Consider the following 19850-nt stretch of genomic DNA (forward strand, 5'->3'; position numbering starts at 1 on the left):
TCTTGGTCCGTGCAGGAACTTTTACTTCACACAGCAGACTGTTGGGTGTGTTGGGAAAACAGCAGGGTTCTCAGTTAGGACAGGAGTTCTAGACATCATTCCGCCCAGGACCGTGTGCCTAGACGTCTACCATTCCGGACTTCTGGATCCTGGTCCCTAAAAACGAAGGCACGCGGCTAAGCTGATCCATCAAGCCCCTCTCAGTCAAGACTTCTGGTGACTGACGTGCCTCCCACTCCCAAAAGTTTGGAGAACGATCTCATTTTTCAACTTTTCTGCACCTTGGATTGTTATAGAATTAGCCCAATATTTCCTGTGGGTGTATTCATCTGAACTTTTTATTATGTGATTTTTCTTCCCTTCTCTGTGGCTTATTTTGGCAGAGAGAGCAAAGATGGAAGTGGAGGTAGGGGTACAGCTGGAAAAAGCTAGCTGGGGAGGCGGAAAGATGTCTTACTCTGGGCTTAATGGAGTTGCCAGGAATTTTCCCTGCCAACGCACCAAGTTCAGGGTGTGCCAGCGCTATGAGCGCAAAGAGAATTCTTTCCTCGGCCCCAGCCCATGGAGACTGCAGTCCGTGTGTCAGTGGAAGAGTGTGATTCAAAGACCAGGTTATGGAAAACTTTCTTCAAAACATAACCTCCACGGACTTAAGAGCATACTTTCCCTTCTTTGCTGGTCATGTTTGGGGGTGTGGGGGTGGGGAATGGGGGATGGACAAAGTTTTAAAACCAGTTGCCAATGCTAGGGTGGAGACAGGTTTTTTTTTGTTTTGTTTTCAATTTTTTTAGCTACCCTTAAGACTTTTGGTAAGAGACCAAGATTCACTTTTGAGATAATAGTGAATGTTAACAAGTATCATTTGCCGGTAATAAAACAGACAACAGCAGAAGAAAACCCACTGAACAGACAGGGATGGAAGGAGTTTTTTGGTAGCCATTTTAACTATTTCTTTTTAAGTATTTGGATACTGAGAATCATGAACTAAACATGCATGGTATTATGGGAAAGACACTGTCAGCAGCAGAATATTAGACCAGGAAGAGGCACCATGGGTCATTTGCAGAAGATGGGAAGAAGCAGGGAAGTGCGACTAAGCTCACCAGTCCCAGCGTTGCCCTGGGGTCTGGTGTTTGAGGAAGGGCTGTGTGCCTGCCACTCCATGGGGCTCCTCTAGCTTCTGGCAACCATGCAAGGTATTTAACTTCCTGTTGGTTCGGGCACTGCTGGGGTTTCTTGCTGAGGCCCATCTCCATTTGTTTAGTACCAAGAATTGGGGATAAATGAGTGTTCAACCGTGTACTCAGGAGCCACAGGGCTCCCTATGGCCCCTGGGAGTTGACCTGGGGGACACAAATGTCTGGTGTGGGAAGGGGTGGGGCCCAAATGCCAAGTCCCCTCACTCCAGCTCCACATAAACAACCTGTGTTTCTTTACTTGTTTTATATGCTGTTCTGGGTAATATTTTGTTTGGGGAAAAGAGTTTAGAGATAATGGTAATGGCTAATATGTTTGAGTGCTGCTTGTGTCTTTCTTATGTATAAAGAGCCTAGAACCACTGGCCCTAATAAGCCCTCAAAGGTTAGCTGCTATTCTTATAGTGATTATTATACTAGAAGGTAGCTGTTATTTTTATCCCCATTTTATGAAACTGTGTCCCACATAAACTTGTAGATGCCCCCACTTTCCCATTTAACTAACTTTCCTGTTAATTAAAATGTGTATTCCTCAATATCATGGATTCTTTTATTCCAGAGCCATTCAGGGATGACCTACTTTATGTTTGAAGCAGGTGTTTTCTGACCTGCCCTATGCAGCCTCTGGCCTGGTCCCTGGGGGTCTTCACAGGTACCACCCTGGGCAGGCAGGTGAGTTTTCCTGGGGAGCGTCTCTGTGTTTCACTCGAGAGGGCAAATCAGAAGAGCTGGCAGCCTGACGGCAGGGGGAGGCTGAGGGGGGGAAGGCACGCCCAGCCGCTCCTAGCGGACTGCAGAGGAGAGCTGAGAACCAGCAGCCTGTCCCACTGCCTGTGCCTTCAAGGCCTTTGCTTTCAGGAGCGGAACCACACACAGGGGACCCTGGGAGGGACCGTGGTGGCAGGGAGCAGAGGAGTGATTGGCTCCCGTGCTCTGTGAGCTGCTTGTGACCTTGAAGAGAAAGGTTTCCCTTCCTTAAAAAAACAGTCTGAAGGCTGAGGAAGAAGAAAACAAACAGTGCAATTGAAAACACATGCCCACACCAGAAGCCCACGACAGAATGCTTAAAATTTTGCAAGTAGCCCACAGCCACTATTTATGTCGGCTTGTTTGTGTCCCACTTTTATTCTTCTACTCTTCCGTGTCTCTATGTGTGTGTGTGTGTGTGTGTGTGTTAGTCACTCAGTCGTGTCCGACTTTGTGACCCCATGGACTGCAGCCCACCAGGCTCCTCTGTCCATGGAATTCTCCAGACAAGAATACTGGAGTGGGTTGCCATTTCCTTCTCCGGTGGGAAATTTAGTAGTAGTTTAGTTGCTAAGTCGTGTCCGACTCTTGCGACCCCACAGACTGTAGCCTGTCAGGTTCTGCTGTCCATGGGATTCTCCAGGTAAGAATACTGGAGTGGGTTGCCATTTCCTTCTCCATCTGTGTCTGTGAGATGGACTAAATACCAAATAAGAGGTAAACTATGGTACCATGTGTTTTAGCTGAGTAGAAACTCTTTTGATTGGCACAATTGCTGAATTTGAAAGTGACATTTTTTCCCTGGCTCCTGTGAGTGGGTGGGTGCAGTCTCCAGCCCGCAGGCTGTCCCTGCCACAGTAGCAGTGGGTATGGTGCTGGACTTGGAGACACTGCTCATGGAGAGTGTTATGTAATCTTTACAACCACCACCCTGTGACGCCCAGGATGGTCACGGAATTTCCTCAGAGTTTCCAGCTAGTAAGTGGTGGCTAGGATTCAAACTGGGCAGTCTGGCCCCTCCCACAACAGATTCTTAACTATCCACCTGCTTCTGTCTCCTGAAACAGTCAGACTAATACCTGGGCGCGATCTGGTTTCCGAGGCTTGTTGTTGTTGCTCTGTTGCTAAGTCACTTCCAACTCTTTGCGACCCCATGGGCTGCAACATGCCAGGCTTCCCGGTCCTTCACTGTCTCCCAGAGTTTGCTCAAACTCATGTCCATTGAGCCCATGATCCCATCCAACCATCTCATCCTCTGTTGTCCCTTTTCCTCCTGCTCTCAATCTTTCCCAGCATCAGGGACTTTTCCAGTGAGTTGGCTCTTTGCACGAAGTGACCAAAATATTGCAGCTTCAACTTCAGCATCAGTCCTTCCAATGAACATTCAGGACTGATTTCCTTTAGGATTAACTGGTTTGATCTCCTTGCTGTCCAAGGAAGTCTCAAGAGTCTTCTCCAGCGCCATATTTTGAAAGCATCAGTTCTTCGGCACTCAGCCTTCTTTATGGTCCAAGTCTTATATCCATACATAATTATTGGAAAAACCATAGCTTCCAAGGTTACCTCATCACAGTTAAGTTGTTCTAAAGTAAAGTTGGGTTATCATTTTCATACCATTGTTGTTTAAGGGAACTCTGTGTTCCGTCTGTGTACGGAAGAAGATTATGAAAAAGTCACCATTATCGAGCTAAAACTTCCTACACGTGTGTTTCTTTATACACAGCTTTGAAGTCTCTATGTACCTTTTAAAGGAGTTAATGGAGTGTTTGACCTTTCTCTCCTGTCCCCTTGAATCCTCTGGTAAATGTTCAGTTACTTAGGACAATCTGTTCTCGAAACAGAGGCTGTATATACATTTATTGATTTGTAATTAATTTAATGGAAAAACTTTTAAATGTCACTTTACCTTAAGTCAACAGGAAAAATTTTTGTGTCTGTACTCATTTTTCCAGTGACCTTTTATACGAGTCACATTCTATTTTTCTACTCTTTCATTTAATCGAGCCAGAAAAGACAGGTGGCGTCATGTTTAAAATAAGAGGATAATAAAACGTTTATGTTCATTTCTAGAAGACTGAGGACCATTGTCTGTTAGTACTGTTGCTGGGATTCCCAGGTAATAAACAACAATCCCAGAAATAGCACGTAAAACGCTATGCTCAATAAAATTCTGAATTAAGAATTTAGTAGTAAGTCTTATTGTTGATTTAACCAGGTGACTCTGACTTTAAGTGTATGTGGAATTGTTGGATGCATAGTCATTTAAAACACCTTATTAGTGCTTTCTCTGCTTATCCTGTAACTGATTTTTTTTTTTTAACCTGGGTCATTTTTTTAAAAGTGTTTATTGAATTTGTTACAATATTGCTTCTGTTTTACCTTTCAGTTTTTTGGTGGTGAGGCATATGGGATCCTAGCTCCCGGACCAGGAATCCAACCTGTATCCCCTGTGTTGGAAGGTGAAGTCTTAACCACTGGCCGCCAGGGAAGTCCCTTGTTGCTTATTTTTTATTGAATATTAGGGTTAGTCTTCCTACGGGCTTCCCAGGTGGCGCTAGTGGTAAAGAATCCGCCTGCCAATGCAGCAGATATAAGAGACAAGGGTTGATCCCTGGGTCAGGAAGATCCTCGGGAAAAGGGCACGGCAACTCATTCTAGTATTCTCTCCTGGAGAATCCCATAGACAGAGGAGCCTGGTGGGCTACAGTCCATGGGGTCACAAAGAGTTGAACACAACTGAAGTGACTTAGCAGCACACACAGTCTTCCAGAAGATGGAGAAATAACATAATTGGAAGTCAGTTTCTCAGGAGAGTCCTCTGCCAATTCAGAGAGAAGCAGAATCCCAGCCCCTCTTCCAAGCACCAGTAGCTGCCCGGATACTTGGGTTTGGCCTCCTGGGTGGGGTTTCAGTGCCTGCAGCCCCCAGGTCCTTCAGGAGCCTTCCCAGCCTGGCCTGGCCCCGGCCTGCAGGGCTCGGGCACCCCAGGTGGACTCTGTGCCTTGGGCTCTACCTCAAAGGTCAAGGTGGACATCAGATGTCAAGCCCAGGTGGCTGGAAGGGACCCAACACACTGGGGTTCTCAGTCTCGGGCACATCGGACAGGCTGTCCTGGAGGCCCTGCCCTGATTGCAGGGGGTGGGGTTGGGGTTGGGCAAGAGCCCCAACCATTTTTGTAAATCTTGTTAACTGTGAATCAAATACAGCTGTCTTTTTCTCTTGAAAGGAAGCGAGCCACGCATCCTGCCTTCTCGTGTGCCCCTTACAATGGACCAGCACTCCTGTTCCCACCACGCCTTATGGACACAGGCCATGTCCCCAGGGGCTCAGGAGGGGAGGTGGGCGGGGACACAGGCTGTGAACCACTTGTAAAACCTGCCTCTAAGCCAGGGCAGAGAGGGTTCCCCAGAACGTTTGATCTCTCAGGTTGAAGAGAAGTGAACTGAACTTCTTCCAGGTCTTAGAGTAACACCAGGCACACTGTGGATATATTTCCTGACCTGTGATTGGTTGTTGAGTCGCCAAGTTGTGTCTCACCGACTCTTGCGACCCCATGGACTGTAGCCCACCAGGCTCCTCTGTCCGTGGGATTCTCTAGGCAAGAATACTGGAGTGGGTCTCCAGGGGCTCTTTCTCACCCAGGAATCAAACCCAGGTCTCCTGCCTTGAGGTAGATTCTTTATCGACTGAGCTATGAGGGAATCCCATAGAAAGGTCTCAACTATTTTTTTCTTTGGTAAGTTATTTTTTGTTTTAATTTGGCTGCGCTGGGTCTTAGTTGCAGCCCCTGGGATCTTCAGTCTTCGCTGCGGCATGCAGGATCTTTAGTTATGGCGGGCGAGGTCTTTCAGGGGCAGCATTCGAACCCTTCCTTGTAGCGTGTGAGGTCTAGTTCCCTGACCAGTGCTCAAACCCGGACCCCCTGCCTCGGGACCGTGGAGGCTCAGCCACTGGATCACCAGGGTGGAGGTCCCAGGAGGGCCTCAGCTTTGCTGTGAGAGCTCTGAAGTGCCAGGAAACCTGAGTGCTCTGTGTCCTCCAGATTGGCTGCCAGGACAGGTGAGAGGACAGGGGAAGTGGGAGAGAGGGCCAGGCAGCGTGCTGAGGATCCTCAGTCAGCATCCAGGTGTGAAGGGCTGCTGGCACTGACATCATCAGGCCGGATCAGCTATGTCTCATTCTACTTGTCGCTTGACCGGGAGTTCGGTTCATAGCTAAGGCTGCCCGGCATCTTGAAATGCAAATGTAGCCAATGGAATTATTCATATCCATGTGGCGTCCCTCAGTTTTTGCACTTGAAGCCCTGAGAGACTCGGCTCTATTGATTCCTTCCTCTGAAATCTGAAGTAGAGAGAAAAATCACTCGACCTGAGAGCGAGTTTATTAGATGGGTTCATCCCTCTGTTTTGTTCCCTAAACATTGGTTAAACCCCCTTTGGGGTTCTCAGCTGACTGTCATAACAAGGACTAGTACAGACACCGCTTATACACCTACCTAGTACTGCCCTCGGAGAAGGCAATGGCACCCCACTCCGGTACTCTTGCCTAGAAAATCCCATGGACGGAGGAGCCTGGTGGGCTGCAGTCCATGGGGTCGCTAGGAGTCGGACATGACTGAGGGACTTCACTTTCACCTTTCACTTTCATGCATTGGAGAAGGAAATGGCAACCCATGCCAGTGTTCTTGCCTGGAGAATCCCAGGGACAGGGGAGCCTGGTGGGTTGCCGTCTATGGGGTCGCACAGGGTCGGACACGACTGAAGCGACTTAGCAGCAGCAGCAGCGGTACTGCCCTGTTCCTCGTGCTTTGATATTTCAGCGTCCTCTCCCACATAGGCCTCACTGATGCATTCACAGTTTGGGCCCATCACGTGTGCAGCTGCAGACCCCTCACGCCTGCCCCAGGCTCCTCAAGCTTCCTCTTCTGTTTCTTGCTGTCCTTGAGAAACTGGTCGCCTCCATGGAGGCCTTTGTGGGAAAGGCTGTGTGCTCTCAGGTCAACGTGTGATACCTGCAGACCTGCGTACGGGCATCTCGGGGCAGAGTCTGTGCTGGCATTTGTCAAGGGCTCGTGTGTCTTCTGTCCCCGCTCAGGGCATCTTGCCTGTGGTGCAAGTTTTGAGTGATGTTTTGAGTCTTTTTTTTTTGTTTAAATAGTGAAAACTTATATATTTGGAATTAGCCAGCTGGACTCAGTTTAGATGATCCAATCTTGTTGGCAGTATCCAAAGTGTCACAGTCAGGAGCAAGTCGACACAGGCCTTCTTCTGTCCATCAGGCCTGGTCTGGGTGTTGACCTTAGCCACGTCAGTGTCACAGCCTGTCAAACTGGGTGCTTGTTGGCCCTGATATCCACAGCGAACACATGGGTTGTTGTCGTCTGCTTTCTTCACGACTGACTTGGTGGTGAAGAGGGAATTTGATGATGGCCTAGTGGTCAAATTTGTTTCTCCTAGGAGCACTCTCTTGAGGATATTTGGGCTGCCTCCTGAGCTGCAGTGTTCTGGGCCGCCAGAAGGCGGGTGACATCCGAGTCTTTTTTATCCTCTGGCTGTGGATGCCTCTCAACACGCTTTCTTGGCCTCCAAGCCTTTGCTTTGGCTTCGGCTTTGGGAGAGGTAGGGACTGCCTGCTTCACTCTCAGTGCCACCTTTCATGAATTAAAAAAAAAACAAACTCAAGTCTAGTTTAACTTCAGTTGTTTCACAGCTTCTTAAAATCCTGTGCCTTGTACCAGCACATGACAATTCCGCCATGTCTTTATTCTGAGGAGCTGCGTATCTAGCCAAAGTCAAGATTCTGTTTCTGTGGAAGAAGAGCGAACAGTCCTGGGGTCGGCTGGCAGTCTGTCCTGGAGGCACATGGACTGGATTCTGACTCCATTGATTCATTTTATTTATTCCATAAATATTTAGGAACTGTCTACTGTGTTTCTAGGGACCAAGAAAGCAGAGTGAAAACAGAAACAATCCCAGTCCTTAAGACATGTACCTACACAGAGAGACAGACCCTAATCAAACACAAACTCAGTTGTGTAAACTGTGATGAGTGCCATGAAGAGGATGCCGTATGCTGTGAGAGAGCGGAGCCCGGGGCTGGGATGGGTAGGAGAAGCTTGACCCTGGGGTGACCTCTGAGCCGAGAATGGAGAATGAGTAGAGTGAAGAGCATCCCAGAGAGAGACGAGTGCATCCCAACGGCAGGCACAGAGGCAGGGTTGAGCGCTGATGGAGATGCTGAGGGCAGCCAGTCACCTTGGAGCAAAGAGATCTGAAGAGGCAAGGGAGCAGGGAGGAATCAGGGTCAGACCCGGCGGGCCCGGGGGTTGGGAGAGCATCCACCCCGGCTTCCCTGGGACCATGGGTGTCCTTGGATGAGGAACTCTCAGTGCTGAAACTGAGGAGGTCCCGGGCAAGCCAGAAGGAGTGGGTCACCCTCCCTGGAGGTTATTAATATACAGTTGGTCATTAATATACATTAATATACAGTTGGGCTCCTTTAATATTAATTACAGCAAAATTCCTTTTTCGATTGGCGTAGCTCCCAGCCTTGGAAAAACAGCCACTGACTGATAAAAGTAGCTCCTTGCCTTGGCCAGAGGGAAAGAGGTACAAAGCACGGGGGGCTCTTAAACTTGTTGGATGACATGACCAGGGAGACTTTTTTATCTGTGCAGTTTCCCCTAAGGGTAATTTTGGAGATTAACTGGCAGGTGGTGATATATTGAGCTAACAGAAATAGGCAAGAATGGAGGGAGCCCTGACCACAAAGCAGTGTTTCTCAGCACCAATGATGCATTGGAACCATCTGGGAATTAAAAAAAAAAAAAGGCGCCGGGACCCCAGCCAGTAAATCAGAGTCTCCACAGGTAGGGCCAGGGCCAGTGTGATTCCCTGCTCCATGGCAGCACCTCTGAGGCTTCGGTGAACACGTGACTTACTGGGACTATTGTAGATCACAGATTCTGCCTCCATGGGGCCCGACCATTGTATTTCTGAATGCCCAGGTGATAAGGATGTTGCTGGTCAATAGACTTTGTGTTGTTCATTCGCAAAGTCGTGTCCAACTCTTGGTGACCACATGGACTGCAGCACGCCAGCCTCCCCTGTCCTTCACCAGCTCCTGGAGCTTGCTCAAACTCATGTCCATTGAATCAGTGATCCAATCCAAGCATCTTATACTCTGCCATCCCCTCTCCTCCTGCCTTCTATTTTTCCTAGCATCAGGGTCTTTTCCAATAAGTTGGCTCTTTGCATCACGTGACCAAAGTATTGGAGCTACAGCATTAGTCCTTCCAATGAGTATTCAGGGTTGATTTCCTTTAGGGTTGACTGGTTGGATCTCCTTGCAGTCCAGGGGACTCTCAAGAGTCTTCTCCAACCCCACAGTTCAAAAGCATCAATTCTTTGGCACTCAGCCTTCTTTATGGTCCCACTCTCGCATCCATACATGACTGCTGGAAAAACCATAGCTTTGACTACATGGACCTTTGTCGGCAGACTTTGAGAACGATGTTCTATAATGTTTGATGGGTTTGTTTTGATGCCTCTGCTTTCTTTTTAGGAGAGCAGATCTGAGAGACCATGTTAGGGTAGAAGGTCCTTGAGAGACAAGAGGGGGAGGACAGGGAGGCCCCCACCCTGGGCTCCTGTCACTCACGGGCCCAGCCCAACTTCTCAGTCGGTTCCGGTGGTGCTTGGGGTCATGTGGTGAGGCCAGTTCCTGGTTCCAGGAGAGCCAGCTCTCGGAGGCTTCTGGCTGGGATGGTGCAATAAGCGATGCCTCATTGCCTTCTCACTTGTTTAGAGGCCTCTCTAGCTGACCCCACTGGCTGCCAGAATGTGGGTCTTTTCAACAACTAAGAAAAGCCCAAAAGATTTTTTAAAAATGACACATCCATTGTGAAAAAAAAAATCAAAAAACACACACCACCAACTTCAGACTGGAAAATGGTGTTGGAGAAGGGAAGCCAATTAGAAGGATTAGTACTCATTAGTGACAGAGGCCAGATGATTCTGAGGAATGGAAAAATCACTGCAGGGTGAAAGTGGCTCGTCTCAGAGTGTCCTTTTATTTCTCCCTGGGTCATGTGTTCATGAATGATCTGTGTTGGGATGTGGACGACAAGCTTGATCTTTAAAGGTCTAAGAGTTGAGAGGGGGACAGAGCACCGCAGAAGCCGTGGCGGGTGGGAGTAGTGAGCCGAGTCCCGTGATGTGAAGTTTTGCGGGGATGCGTGCCAGCTCCTGGGACTCGAAGAGCTTGCCCTGTGAACTTACCAAAAGGTGGACATGGGAGTCAGGGTTGTTTGTTTTTGTTTTTTTTTAACGTCAGCTGGGTAGTAAAATCTTATGTCTTAGGTGGTGTGGCCAGGTGGGTTTGCAGGCGGTGTGTGGGTGTGCTCACCCCTCAGAGGTCAGGCCTCCCCCCCAGAGAGCCGGCCTCCCCCCAGGCCTCTCTCTGCAGGCAGGCAGTAGTGGGTTGAGCTGAGCGGAGAGTCTGAACACCTGCTGTCAGATAGTCTCCCACCTTCAAGAAAGAGCAAGGGGAGAGGGGTGGAGGCCAGTACCAGACCACAGGCTGCATTAATGCGAATGGATCATTGAGACTGAGTCTGGTCAACCACAGCTCATGGGTCACTCAGTTTTTCTGTGGCTTGCACCCTATAAAAGCTCTTTACATTTTTTTTTTTTAATAGGGGGAAAAAAATCAAAAAAGGAATCCTTTTTCCTGACATGTGAAACTTACATGAAATTCAGATTTCAGCATCCCTAGGAAAGTTTTCTTGCGACACCGCCCTGCTGTGTATTGTCCGATGGCTGCTTCCACTCTTCCAGGGGCCGATGTGAGCGGGTGGGACGGAGGCCAGATGGCCAGCAGTGCCTGGAATCTTCCCTCTCCAGCCCTGCATGGAAAGCTTGCTGACTCCGCTGGAGAGCGAAGCAATGGTCACGTGGTTGATGGCTCCCCTGCTTGTGTCACACCCAGGACAGTGTGTTCCAGCCCATGGTCACACTTTAAGTTGGGGTGGGTCCCCAGAAGGGTCACAGGGATGATGAAGAGGCCTCCCCCCCCCCTGCCAACCCACACCAAACCATGTCAAGTGAGGCCTCATGGGGAGAACTGTCTGAGCCAGAAGAGGAAAAGGCACTGTGGGAACCACAGCTGCCTTTAGAGTTTGTGCTTGTTAACTGTTTTGAATTCTTGGAAGAGACGTACTCAGGGAAGGTGGTTGTGTAGTTAATTCAAGGGGCACTGACCTTGAGTCAGAACATGTGGGTTCAAGTTCATGCTTCTGCTTGCTTTCTCCGGGCTTCAAAGATGGAGCGCACGTGTGCACCAGTGGCCAGGTCCACAGGGAATTAAGGCTCAGCTGTCACCTCAGAGGGGCTTTCTGGCCTGTAGGGGACACAGTCATGAATACACTGAACTGGAACCCGCCTGCCGTGGGGACGGCGTTGGCGGGGGGTGGAGTCGGGGAGTACCAGGGGAGGGATTTGTCCTGCCGAGGGGGTGGTGTGACTCGGGCCTCGGAGAACAAGTAGAATTCCAGCCCCTCCAGCCCAGAACATCCTGTGTCCCTGTGAAATGGTCACTAATCTGAGAGGCTGTCATGTGGAAGGGGACTTGGACGTGTTCCTCGTGACCCCAAGCAGTGACGACGCGCGTGGTGGTGACAGGTCTGGTCACGCCAGCCTCTTGCTTCCAACCCGGTGGGGGGCTTCCCTTGCTCTTCAGCATCAGTGTCTCCCCAGGGGATGCAGCCTTGCTGGTCCCCTCAATTTCCCATCCAGGCTCTGGGTCCCAGCCCCGCCTCACGTCCTCAGGGGAGCCTCCCCCAGCTCGGGTCTGGGTCAGGTCCCTGTGTTACCCCGAGCAGTGTCCTCTGCACGGCCTTGGTCGTGCTGCAGACACACGAGGACGGTCTATCCAGGTGTGAATGGATGGAGGAACATCCAGTCTTTCTCGTTCACCGTCGTGGCATTGGTACCCGGCCTACAGAGCAACGTCATCTGTGGTTGTAGAATAGTGACACATCTGAGCGTTGGAGAAACACCCCAGAAGAGGAAACGGGCTCCCATCAGCGAGGGTGAGTCCCACCCCTAGAGGCATGGAGACACTGATGGTGACCACGTGGAGGGGCTCAGCCGACAGCTTACACAGACTCACGGCCTGTGTGCTGTGAGCCCACTCGGGGCTTCTTGTGTCTCATTACCACCCTCCTGCATCACTGTTGGTCTCCACTGTTGGGGAGACTCTTGGGGATGACTCATCTGAGGTTCTGCAGCTAGAAAATGACAGAATAAAGACTGGGTCCTAGGCTTATTCTGCCAGCCTGCTGTCTCCACCGGGGCCGGGCCAGGGCGCCAGCCTGGTGGGGTGCCGAAACTAGAGTTCTGGGATCCCTGGAGCCTAGCCCACCTACTGCTTCTGTGTTTTTGTAGTTGCGTGGGTTTTAAGCCGCCTCCCGAAGGTTAGAACATTCAAGTGATAGTTGGCATTGAATACGCCTAATGATGTGCCCAGTACATAAAGATACTGAGCTATGATGTTATTAAAAACGTGGTATATTGTCACCTTGCTCATTTAACTTATATGCAGAGCACATCATGAGAAACCCTGGGCTGAAAGAAGCACAAGCTGGAATCAAGATTGCCGGGAGAAATATCAATAACCTCAGATATGCAGATGACAGAAAGTGAGGAACTAAAAAGCCTCTTGATCAAAGTGAAAGAGAAGGGTGGAAAAGTTGGCTTAAAGCTCAACATTCAGAAAACTAAGATCATGGCATCTGGTCCCATCACTTCATGGGAAATAGATGGAGAAACAGTGGAAACAGTGTTATGTCAGATTTTATTTTGGGGGGCTCCAAAATCACCGCAGATGGTGATTGCAGCCATGAAATTAAAAGATGCTTACTCCTTGTAAGGAAAGTTATGACCAACCTAGATAGCATTTTCAAAAGCACAGACATTACTTTGCCAACAAAAGTCCATCTAGTCAAGGCTATGGTTTTTCCAGTGGTCATGTATGGATGTGAGAGTTGGACTGTGAAGAAAGCTGAGCACTGAAAAATTGATGCTTTTAAACTGTGGTTTTGGAGAAGACTCTTGAGAGTCCCTCCAGTCCATTCTAAAGGAGATCAGTCCTGAATATTCATTGGAAGGACTGATGCTGAAGCTGAAACTCCAATACTTTGGCCACCTCATGTAAAGAGTTGACTCATTGGAAAAGACTCTGATGCTGGGAGGGATTGGGGGCAGGAGGAAAAGGGGATGACAGAGGATGAGATGGTTGGATGGCATCACTGACTTGATGGACATGAGTTTGGGTGAACTCTGGGAGTTGATGATGGACAGGGAGGCCTGGCGTGCTGCAATTCATGGGGTCGCAAAGAGTTGGACACAACTGAGCGACTGAACTGAACAGTCCTCTTGGTATTGGCAAGGAGCGTTTCCTGCTGCATTTGTTGAACTCTGGGTTGGCAGGAAGGAGCCTGGGGTAGACGTGCGAAGTCCTGTGGGATATGGACTGTGCACCTAGCATGAAGTCAGTTGTCTCATAGGGCTACAGTCCTGTGACTCATTGGTCACGACTTTCAAGATAAAAAGCTTGCGCTTTGGTGGTTCTCTTCCTCAGTGATACTGATCTTGTCGTTGTTGGTTATAGAACTTTACTAAGTGGAAGACTTGTTTCTTAAGCAGGATTAATGCCTGAAATCCAAAAGTGTAGAAAGTCTTTGGACCTCACCATTTCCAAGATTTGTGAAGAGGATATTTGTTCTATCTTCCCCCATAACTGACACAGAAACAACCAAATAACCTGTGGTTTTGCATGAGCCTGAGGCCGTGCTGGTTGTTACAAACCCAGGCTGTCACCCCGCTGTGCTGACGTTCTGAACATCTCCATCAGTCTTCTAGGGCTCCAGACTATTCAGAAACCTTGATGACCTAACAAGATTTGTTCTGTTTCCACATAGCTTCATTTATTCCTTTGGACAAACAAACCACATTTTGCTTTATGTCTCAGAACTTAGCTCTGAGAGAGGCGACCCACCAGGGCAGACAGCATGAGGACTCTGTTATTCTGAGTCCTGGCGGGGACCTGACACCAGGATGTATAAGCTGGGGGCCTAGACAAACTGACAAGTAACCTTTCCCAGCAGCAGTAGTGCATCGTGCCACTGGACCCTGAACTCCCTGGAGCCAGAGACTGTGTCTTTTCACTTCACTGCCTGCCAGTCCAGCTCCCAGCCCAGGGTGGGAAGTAGAATAAGCAAGGGATGAGGGGCAGGAGAGGGGGACTTCTGGGGCCCCTCCCTGTCCACTGAACCACGTGGCCTCAGTTGACTCCTCTCTACAGCACCCTCACCCCTCCACCGGCCCTGCTACAGAGAGCCTGCAGGGATGTCCTGGGGCGGGGGGCCTTTCCTACCCCCTCTCCCTGGTTGCTTCCTAATCTATCAGTCTCTCTTGGCCAATCTCCTGCTAATTAACCAGAATATGGCCTTGAAGCTGATAGAAATAGCTGTTGTTATTTTTTAAGTTTAAAAGTATTTTTGACCTTGAAGTTTCAGGGCTTTTAAAAATTATTTTTATTGGGGTATCAGTTCAGTTCAGTCGCTCAGTCGTGTCCAACTCTTTGCAACCCAAATGGACAGCAGCACGCCAGGCCTCCCTGTCCATCACCAACTCCCGGAACGTACTCAAATTCATGTCCATCGAGTCGGTGATGCCATCCAATCATCTCATCCTCTGTCATCCCCTTCTCCTCCTGCCCTCAATCTTTCCCAGCATCAGGGTCTTTTCTAGTGAGTCCATTCTTCACATCAGGTGGCCAAAGGATTGGAGCTTCAGCTTCAACATCAGTCCTTCCAATGAATGTTCAGGACTTATTTCCTTTACGATGGACTGGTTGGATCTCCTTGCAGTCCAAGGAACTCTCAAGAGTCTTCTCTAACACCACAGTTCAAAAGCAACAATTCTTCAGTGCTCAGCTTTCTTTATGGTTCAACTCTCACATCCATACATGACTACTGGAAAAACCATAGCTTTGACTAGATGGACCTTTGTCAGCAAAGTAATGTCTCTGCTTTTTAATACACTGTCTAGGTTTGTCATAGCTCTTCTTCCAAGGAGCAAGTGTTTTTTAATTTTATGGCTGCAGTCACCATCTTCAGTGATTTTGGAGTCCAAGAAAATAAAATCTGCCACTGTTTCCTTTTTTCCCACATCTATTTGCCATGAAGTGATGGGACTGGGTGCCATGATCTTTGTTTTCTGAATATTGAGTTTTAAGCCAGCTTTTTCCACTCTCCTCTTTCACTTTCATCAAGAGGTTCTTTGGTTCCTCCCGGCTTTCTGGGTTAAATGGACGGAGTATAGCCAATTAACAATGTCGTGATAGTTTCGAGTGAATAGCGAAGGGACTCAGCCATACATAAACAAGTATCCGTTCTCCCCTGAACTCTCTTCCCATCCAGGCTGCCACATCACATTGAGCAGAGTTCCAAGGGCTGCTGTTGTTCGGTCGCTCAGTCGTTGTCTGACTCTTTGCTCCCTTGTGGACTGCAACACCAGGCTTCCCTGCCCTTCACTGTCTCCTGGAGTTTGCTCAGATTCGTGTCCATTGAGTTAATAATGCCATCCAAGGAGCAGAGTTAGGTTGGCTGTAAGGCAGGACTTTGAAGTTTTTAACAAGGTGATCTTACCATGTGATCTGTCCCAAACATCTAAATTAAACTGCCTTTTCTGTCTTGTAGCTCAGGCCTAGCTTCCACCTCCCAGCCCCCAGGCCCGCTCTGTAGCCCTTGATCTGCTGCCTCTGCTTCAGGAGCATGTCAGTGGGCCGGGCCCGGCGGGGCAGAGGAGCTGAGGGTGGGGGGAGTGACGCCCTGGGGTGACCTGGGGGGAGTGGACGGGGTGGAGGACTGGAGGGCCGGCTCAGCCCCATCACCACCACAGCCAGGAGGCCAGCCAGACCCTGGGGTCTCCAGGAGAGTAAGCCTGAACCTCAGGGCAAAAGTGCTATCAGTGTCATCACTCAAGTTTCCGGCTCTTCTGTGTCTTTTTAAGTTTTGTTTTCAGGTTTGTTTTTTTTCTTTTTGGTTTCCTGTTTGAATTATTTCAGTTTTGGTACATTTTAGCGAATGGAAAGAAAAAATTCTAAGTAGAATTTTACCACACAAAAAAAATCCAGGAGCTTTTCATTTTTTCAGTCGTAGTCAGTGGTCTCGTCGGTCACAGGTGGGATGCTAGTGTCAAGATGGACACACTCTGGGCTGCAGGAGGCTCTGGTATCATCACCCAAGGAGATTGCAGCTCCCTGGGTATTCCTTTCGGGCATATGTGTGTGTGTGTGTGTGGTGGTGGTGGTGGGAGAAATGGGGTCTCTGCAGATGGTAATGCTGGGGATGGGGTTGTGGGGAATGTGTGAGACCTAGTTCACCCACTTTCCCGCATCACAGAAATGTTCTGTGCTTTATATATTGCCTCATTTTCAGCCACCACCCAGGTGGTCCAGCCCAAAAGTGTTAAAAAGAAATCTCATTTTTATCTCTTGATGAGCCTTAAAAAGGATCAAATCCATAATTCCCTGTAGCACTTTTCTTCACTGCCAGAACCACCCCCCACCCCCCAGTTCCCCTTGTTTCTGACCCTCGTTCTCCCTCCTCTGTTGATTATGTTGAAAGACTGACTCCCTGATGGTGGAACTTCTTTTCCTGTTAGCCCAGGGGGCTCCCCCCGAAGGCTAGCTCGTTCGGGAGGGTGCCGGGTAGTGGAGGGGAAGTGGGGCGGGCGGGTGCTGACTTCCGTCTGTCTGGCTGGCCCAGGGGGATCCCAGGCAGAGTCTGACAGGGAAGATCTTATCCCCTCTCAGCTGCTTTTGGGGAAATGAGATCTGACTCACGAGATCATCAAAGCTGTGATCATGATAGTCTTCTGCTCAGCGCCTCACTTGTGTTGTTCTCCTCTGTGTCTGTCATTTGGAGTTGTAATCCTGTTACAGGATAATTTTTTTTATTATTTTCTTTTTAAAGAGTCTATTTTCCACTTGCTGTAGCAGAGCTGATTAAGGGTCCACTCAGCTCTGTCCTTCAGAGGCAAGTAGGGGAGCGATATGGCATCCAGCATGACCTTGCCCGGGGTTGGACTCCAGCTTTGCGGGTTATTTAATCTTTCTCTCCCTCGAAGTGTCCTCAGGTGTTAAAATAATAATGAACATGGGCTGGGTACTTCCTGTGCCCCTGACGGCGACCTCAGTATTTCCTTCAGTCATCCAGCAGCTCCAAGAGAGGGCTCCGTGTTACCAGGGTAATGGTAACAGCGCTCCCTGCATCCTGGCACTGGGGGATCCTGCCCTGCCCACCGGGGTTAAGGAACAGACACTTGGGGGCATGGAGTCCCCCAACCCATGTATGACAGGACCAGGGCAGGAGCAAATGAGACAATTCGTATAAAACACTTGCCACAGAGTCCGACACAAAGCTCAAATTGTAGCTCTTTTAAATAATTTAATTAAAAATCATACTTTTTCCTGCTAAAACATTGTGTCTCCTCTCCTTTCACTGAGAAGCCACACTCCTGATAATGTTTGCATATGAAGTTGCATGAACACCTCCAGTCGTCTCTGAACTGCAGGCTCAAGTCCTGCTGGTACCCACAGCAGCGCCCACGGTCCACTCCCTGGCCCTCCTTTGTCTGAGTTATTGACTGACACCTGTGGGTGCCCTGGGCCGAGTGAGTACAAGGACTTTAGGCTGCTGTTCCCATTTTTCCCGAGAAGGGACTGTTTAGCCCTCACATGATTTTTTCTGATAAGTTGATCAGATCGTCCTTTCTCCAAGTTTGGAGGCCGAGTTTAATTTTGAGGATTAGGGCAGGAGGCTAGGGAAGTCCATGCATGTGGGTGCAGATGTGGATGTGAGGAGACCATAGTCTGCGGTGGGTCCCCATGGTGGCCCTGGCAGCTTCTGAGAGGGCTCAGGCTCAGGAGAAACCCCCATTTCAGGGGTCTCAAATGCCCCAAGGGGCAGGGCAGTACCTTTTAAGAATGTTGGTTGGAGTCTGTGACCAATGAGAGCCGTGCCCAAGGGAGGCCCCGGCCAGGGCCTGCAAGCACTCCATGTCCACAGAAAACCAGGACAACCCAGTGGGATGTAGGCAGATGCTCTGTAGGGGTTCCCAACCTCCAGGGTTTAATGCCTGAGGATCTGAGGTGGAGCTGACGTAACAACAGAAATACAGTGCACAGTAAATGTGCTTGAATCATCCCCAAACCATTCCCCCTCCCTAGTCTGTGGAAACAAATTCCTCCATGAAACCTGGTGTCAAAAGGGTTGGGGACCACTGCTCTAAAAGGCTCCTCATGGAAGAAGAAAGGTGACCGTGTTACCGTGAGAAAAGCATCACCAGTCCTGGGCTTTAGGGAAACTGAGGCTCATCCGTGTGGTGGGAGTGGTAACTGACGGTTTGCTTCGGGAGGCATTCTGGCAACATCTGTCACAGCTGAAAGTGTGCACATATCTGGACCCAGAGTTCCCTCTTCTAGAAATTATCCTGAAAGACACCATGAGTCCACAGGACTGGTGGAGGGGAATGTTTGTAAGAGTGAAAAATGCAGAAACAATCCAAATGCTCATCAACCAGTCAGTGACTATGTGCACATACGACGATCTGCCTTTTTACTGTGATGTTACACATCCTTTCAGAGGAATACCATAGACTTTTTAGTAAAAATCTTACCTTATAGGTGCAAATGCATTACAGCTTACATTTTGAAACAATTCATTAAAATTTTTCATAAATGTCTAGGCAAGAGTAAATATATAATTAGCAGCTAATCAATTGTTCTGAACAGATACGCACCTGCTCTTGAAAATGTACTTGTCCATAGTTTTTTAAGATGTTAGCATGGGGGAAACATCTTAAAGGGTATGTGATATATCCTTTCTTTATTGAGAGTATATATATTTCCTTCTAGAGAATGCATATCAACTTTATTGCTTATGATTAAAATTGTAAATTCCAAATCTGTGAGGCTTTGACTCCAGTTAATCATTGGACTTTTTTTTTTTTTTTACTAAGGGAGGGAACTGCTTCACAATGAACCCCAGCAGATCTGGCGACTGTTCAAAAGTTCTCTTCCTCATTTGTACTTCGGCATTTTACATTTTCGAACATATTACAATTAGGAATATGTTGCAGATAGTAAAATATTGCAAGTTCCCAGTTTGAGCTCTCTCAGCCAATGAATTATCCCTCTGGTCACATGAGGAATCGTAGTGGACCCTGTAAGCTGCATACCTAGGTCCATGCACATCTCTTCTAAGTGGCCCCCTTTCTGGAAATGATGTCTCTCTCCGTGCCTGCAGTCTGAGCCTTGTCCTTGCTCAGGTGATGCCCTGTGTCATGGCCCGTCATGACCGAGGAGTATCAGCATAGGCAGGGTCGGGGTGGCATGGCCTGAGGTCCCCAGGGTTAGGGCTGGGTGCTGAGCAGACCCTCTTGATCATTCTTGGATTTAACAGATCTTCTACATAGGGTGAGGTGCACTGGGCTGGTTCTTAACTAATTTCATTCCCTCGTTGTCCAGCGAGGTCAGTATTTTGACTCTCATTTTATAGTCAGGACAGTTCAGTTCAGTCACTCAGTCGTGTCCGACTCTTTGCAACCCCATGAATTGCAGCACGCCAGGCCTCCCTGTCCATCACCAACTCCCGGAGTTCACTCAAAATCACGTCCATCAAGTCAGTGATGCCATCCAGCTATCTCATCCTCTGTTGTCCCCTTCTCCTCCTGCCCCCAATCCCTCCCAGCATCAGAGTCTTTTCCAATGAGTCAACTCTTCGCATGAGGTGGCCAGAGTATTGGAGTTTCAGCTTTAGCATCATTCCTTCCAAAGAAC

The 19850-nt window shown here is 48.9% G+C and overlaps 1 protein-coding gene across 3 annotated transcripts in view; it reads left to right on the forward strand.

Annotated features, from left to right (window-relative positions):
- The window catches only part of FAM105A (family with sequence similarity 105, member A), a 29927-nt gene that overhangs the window by 943 nt on the left and 9134 nt on the right, over positions 1-19850 (forward strand). The window contains exon 1 of one of the 3 annotated variants that reach the window (XM_010858797.1): positions 20-1196. The exons of 1 other annotated variant lie outside the window; for it this stretch is intronic. In XM_010858797.1, the coding sequence (XP_010857099.1) occupies positions 1190-1196 (7 nt within the window). In that variant the 5' untranslated portion in view covers positions 20-1189. Of the gene's footprint in view, positions 1-19; positions 1197-9447; positions 12034-19850 lie in introns of those variants that run through there. One more of the 3 variants, XM_010858795.1, reaches the window with a different exon arrangement.

This window comes from Bison bison, unplaced genomic scaffold, assembly GCF_000754665.1.
Source record: "Bison bison bison isolate TAMUID 2011002044 unplaced genomic scaffold, Bison_UMD1.0 scf7180017864440, whole genome shotgun sequence".
Classification (NCBI taxonomy): Eukaryota; Metazoa; Chordata; class Mammalia; order Artiodactyla; family Bovidae; genus Bison; species Bison bison.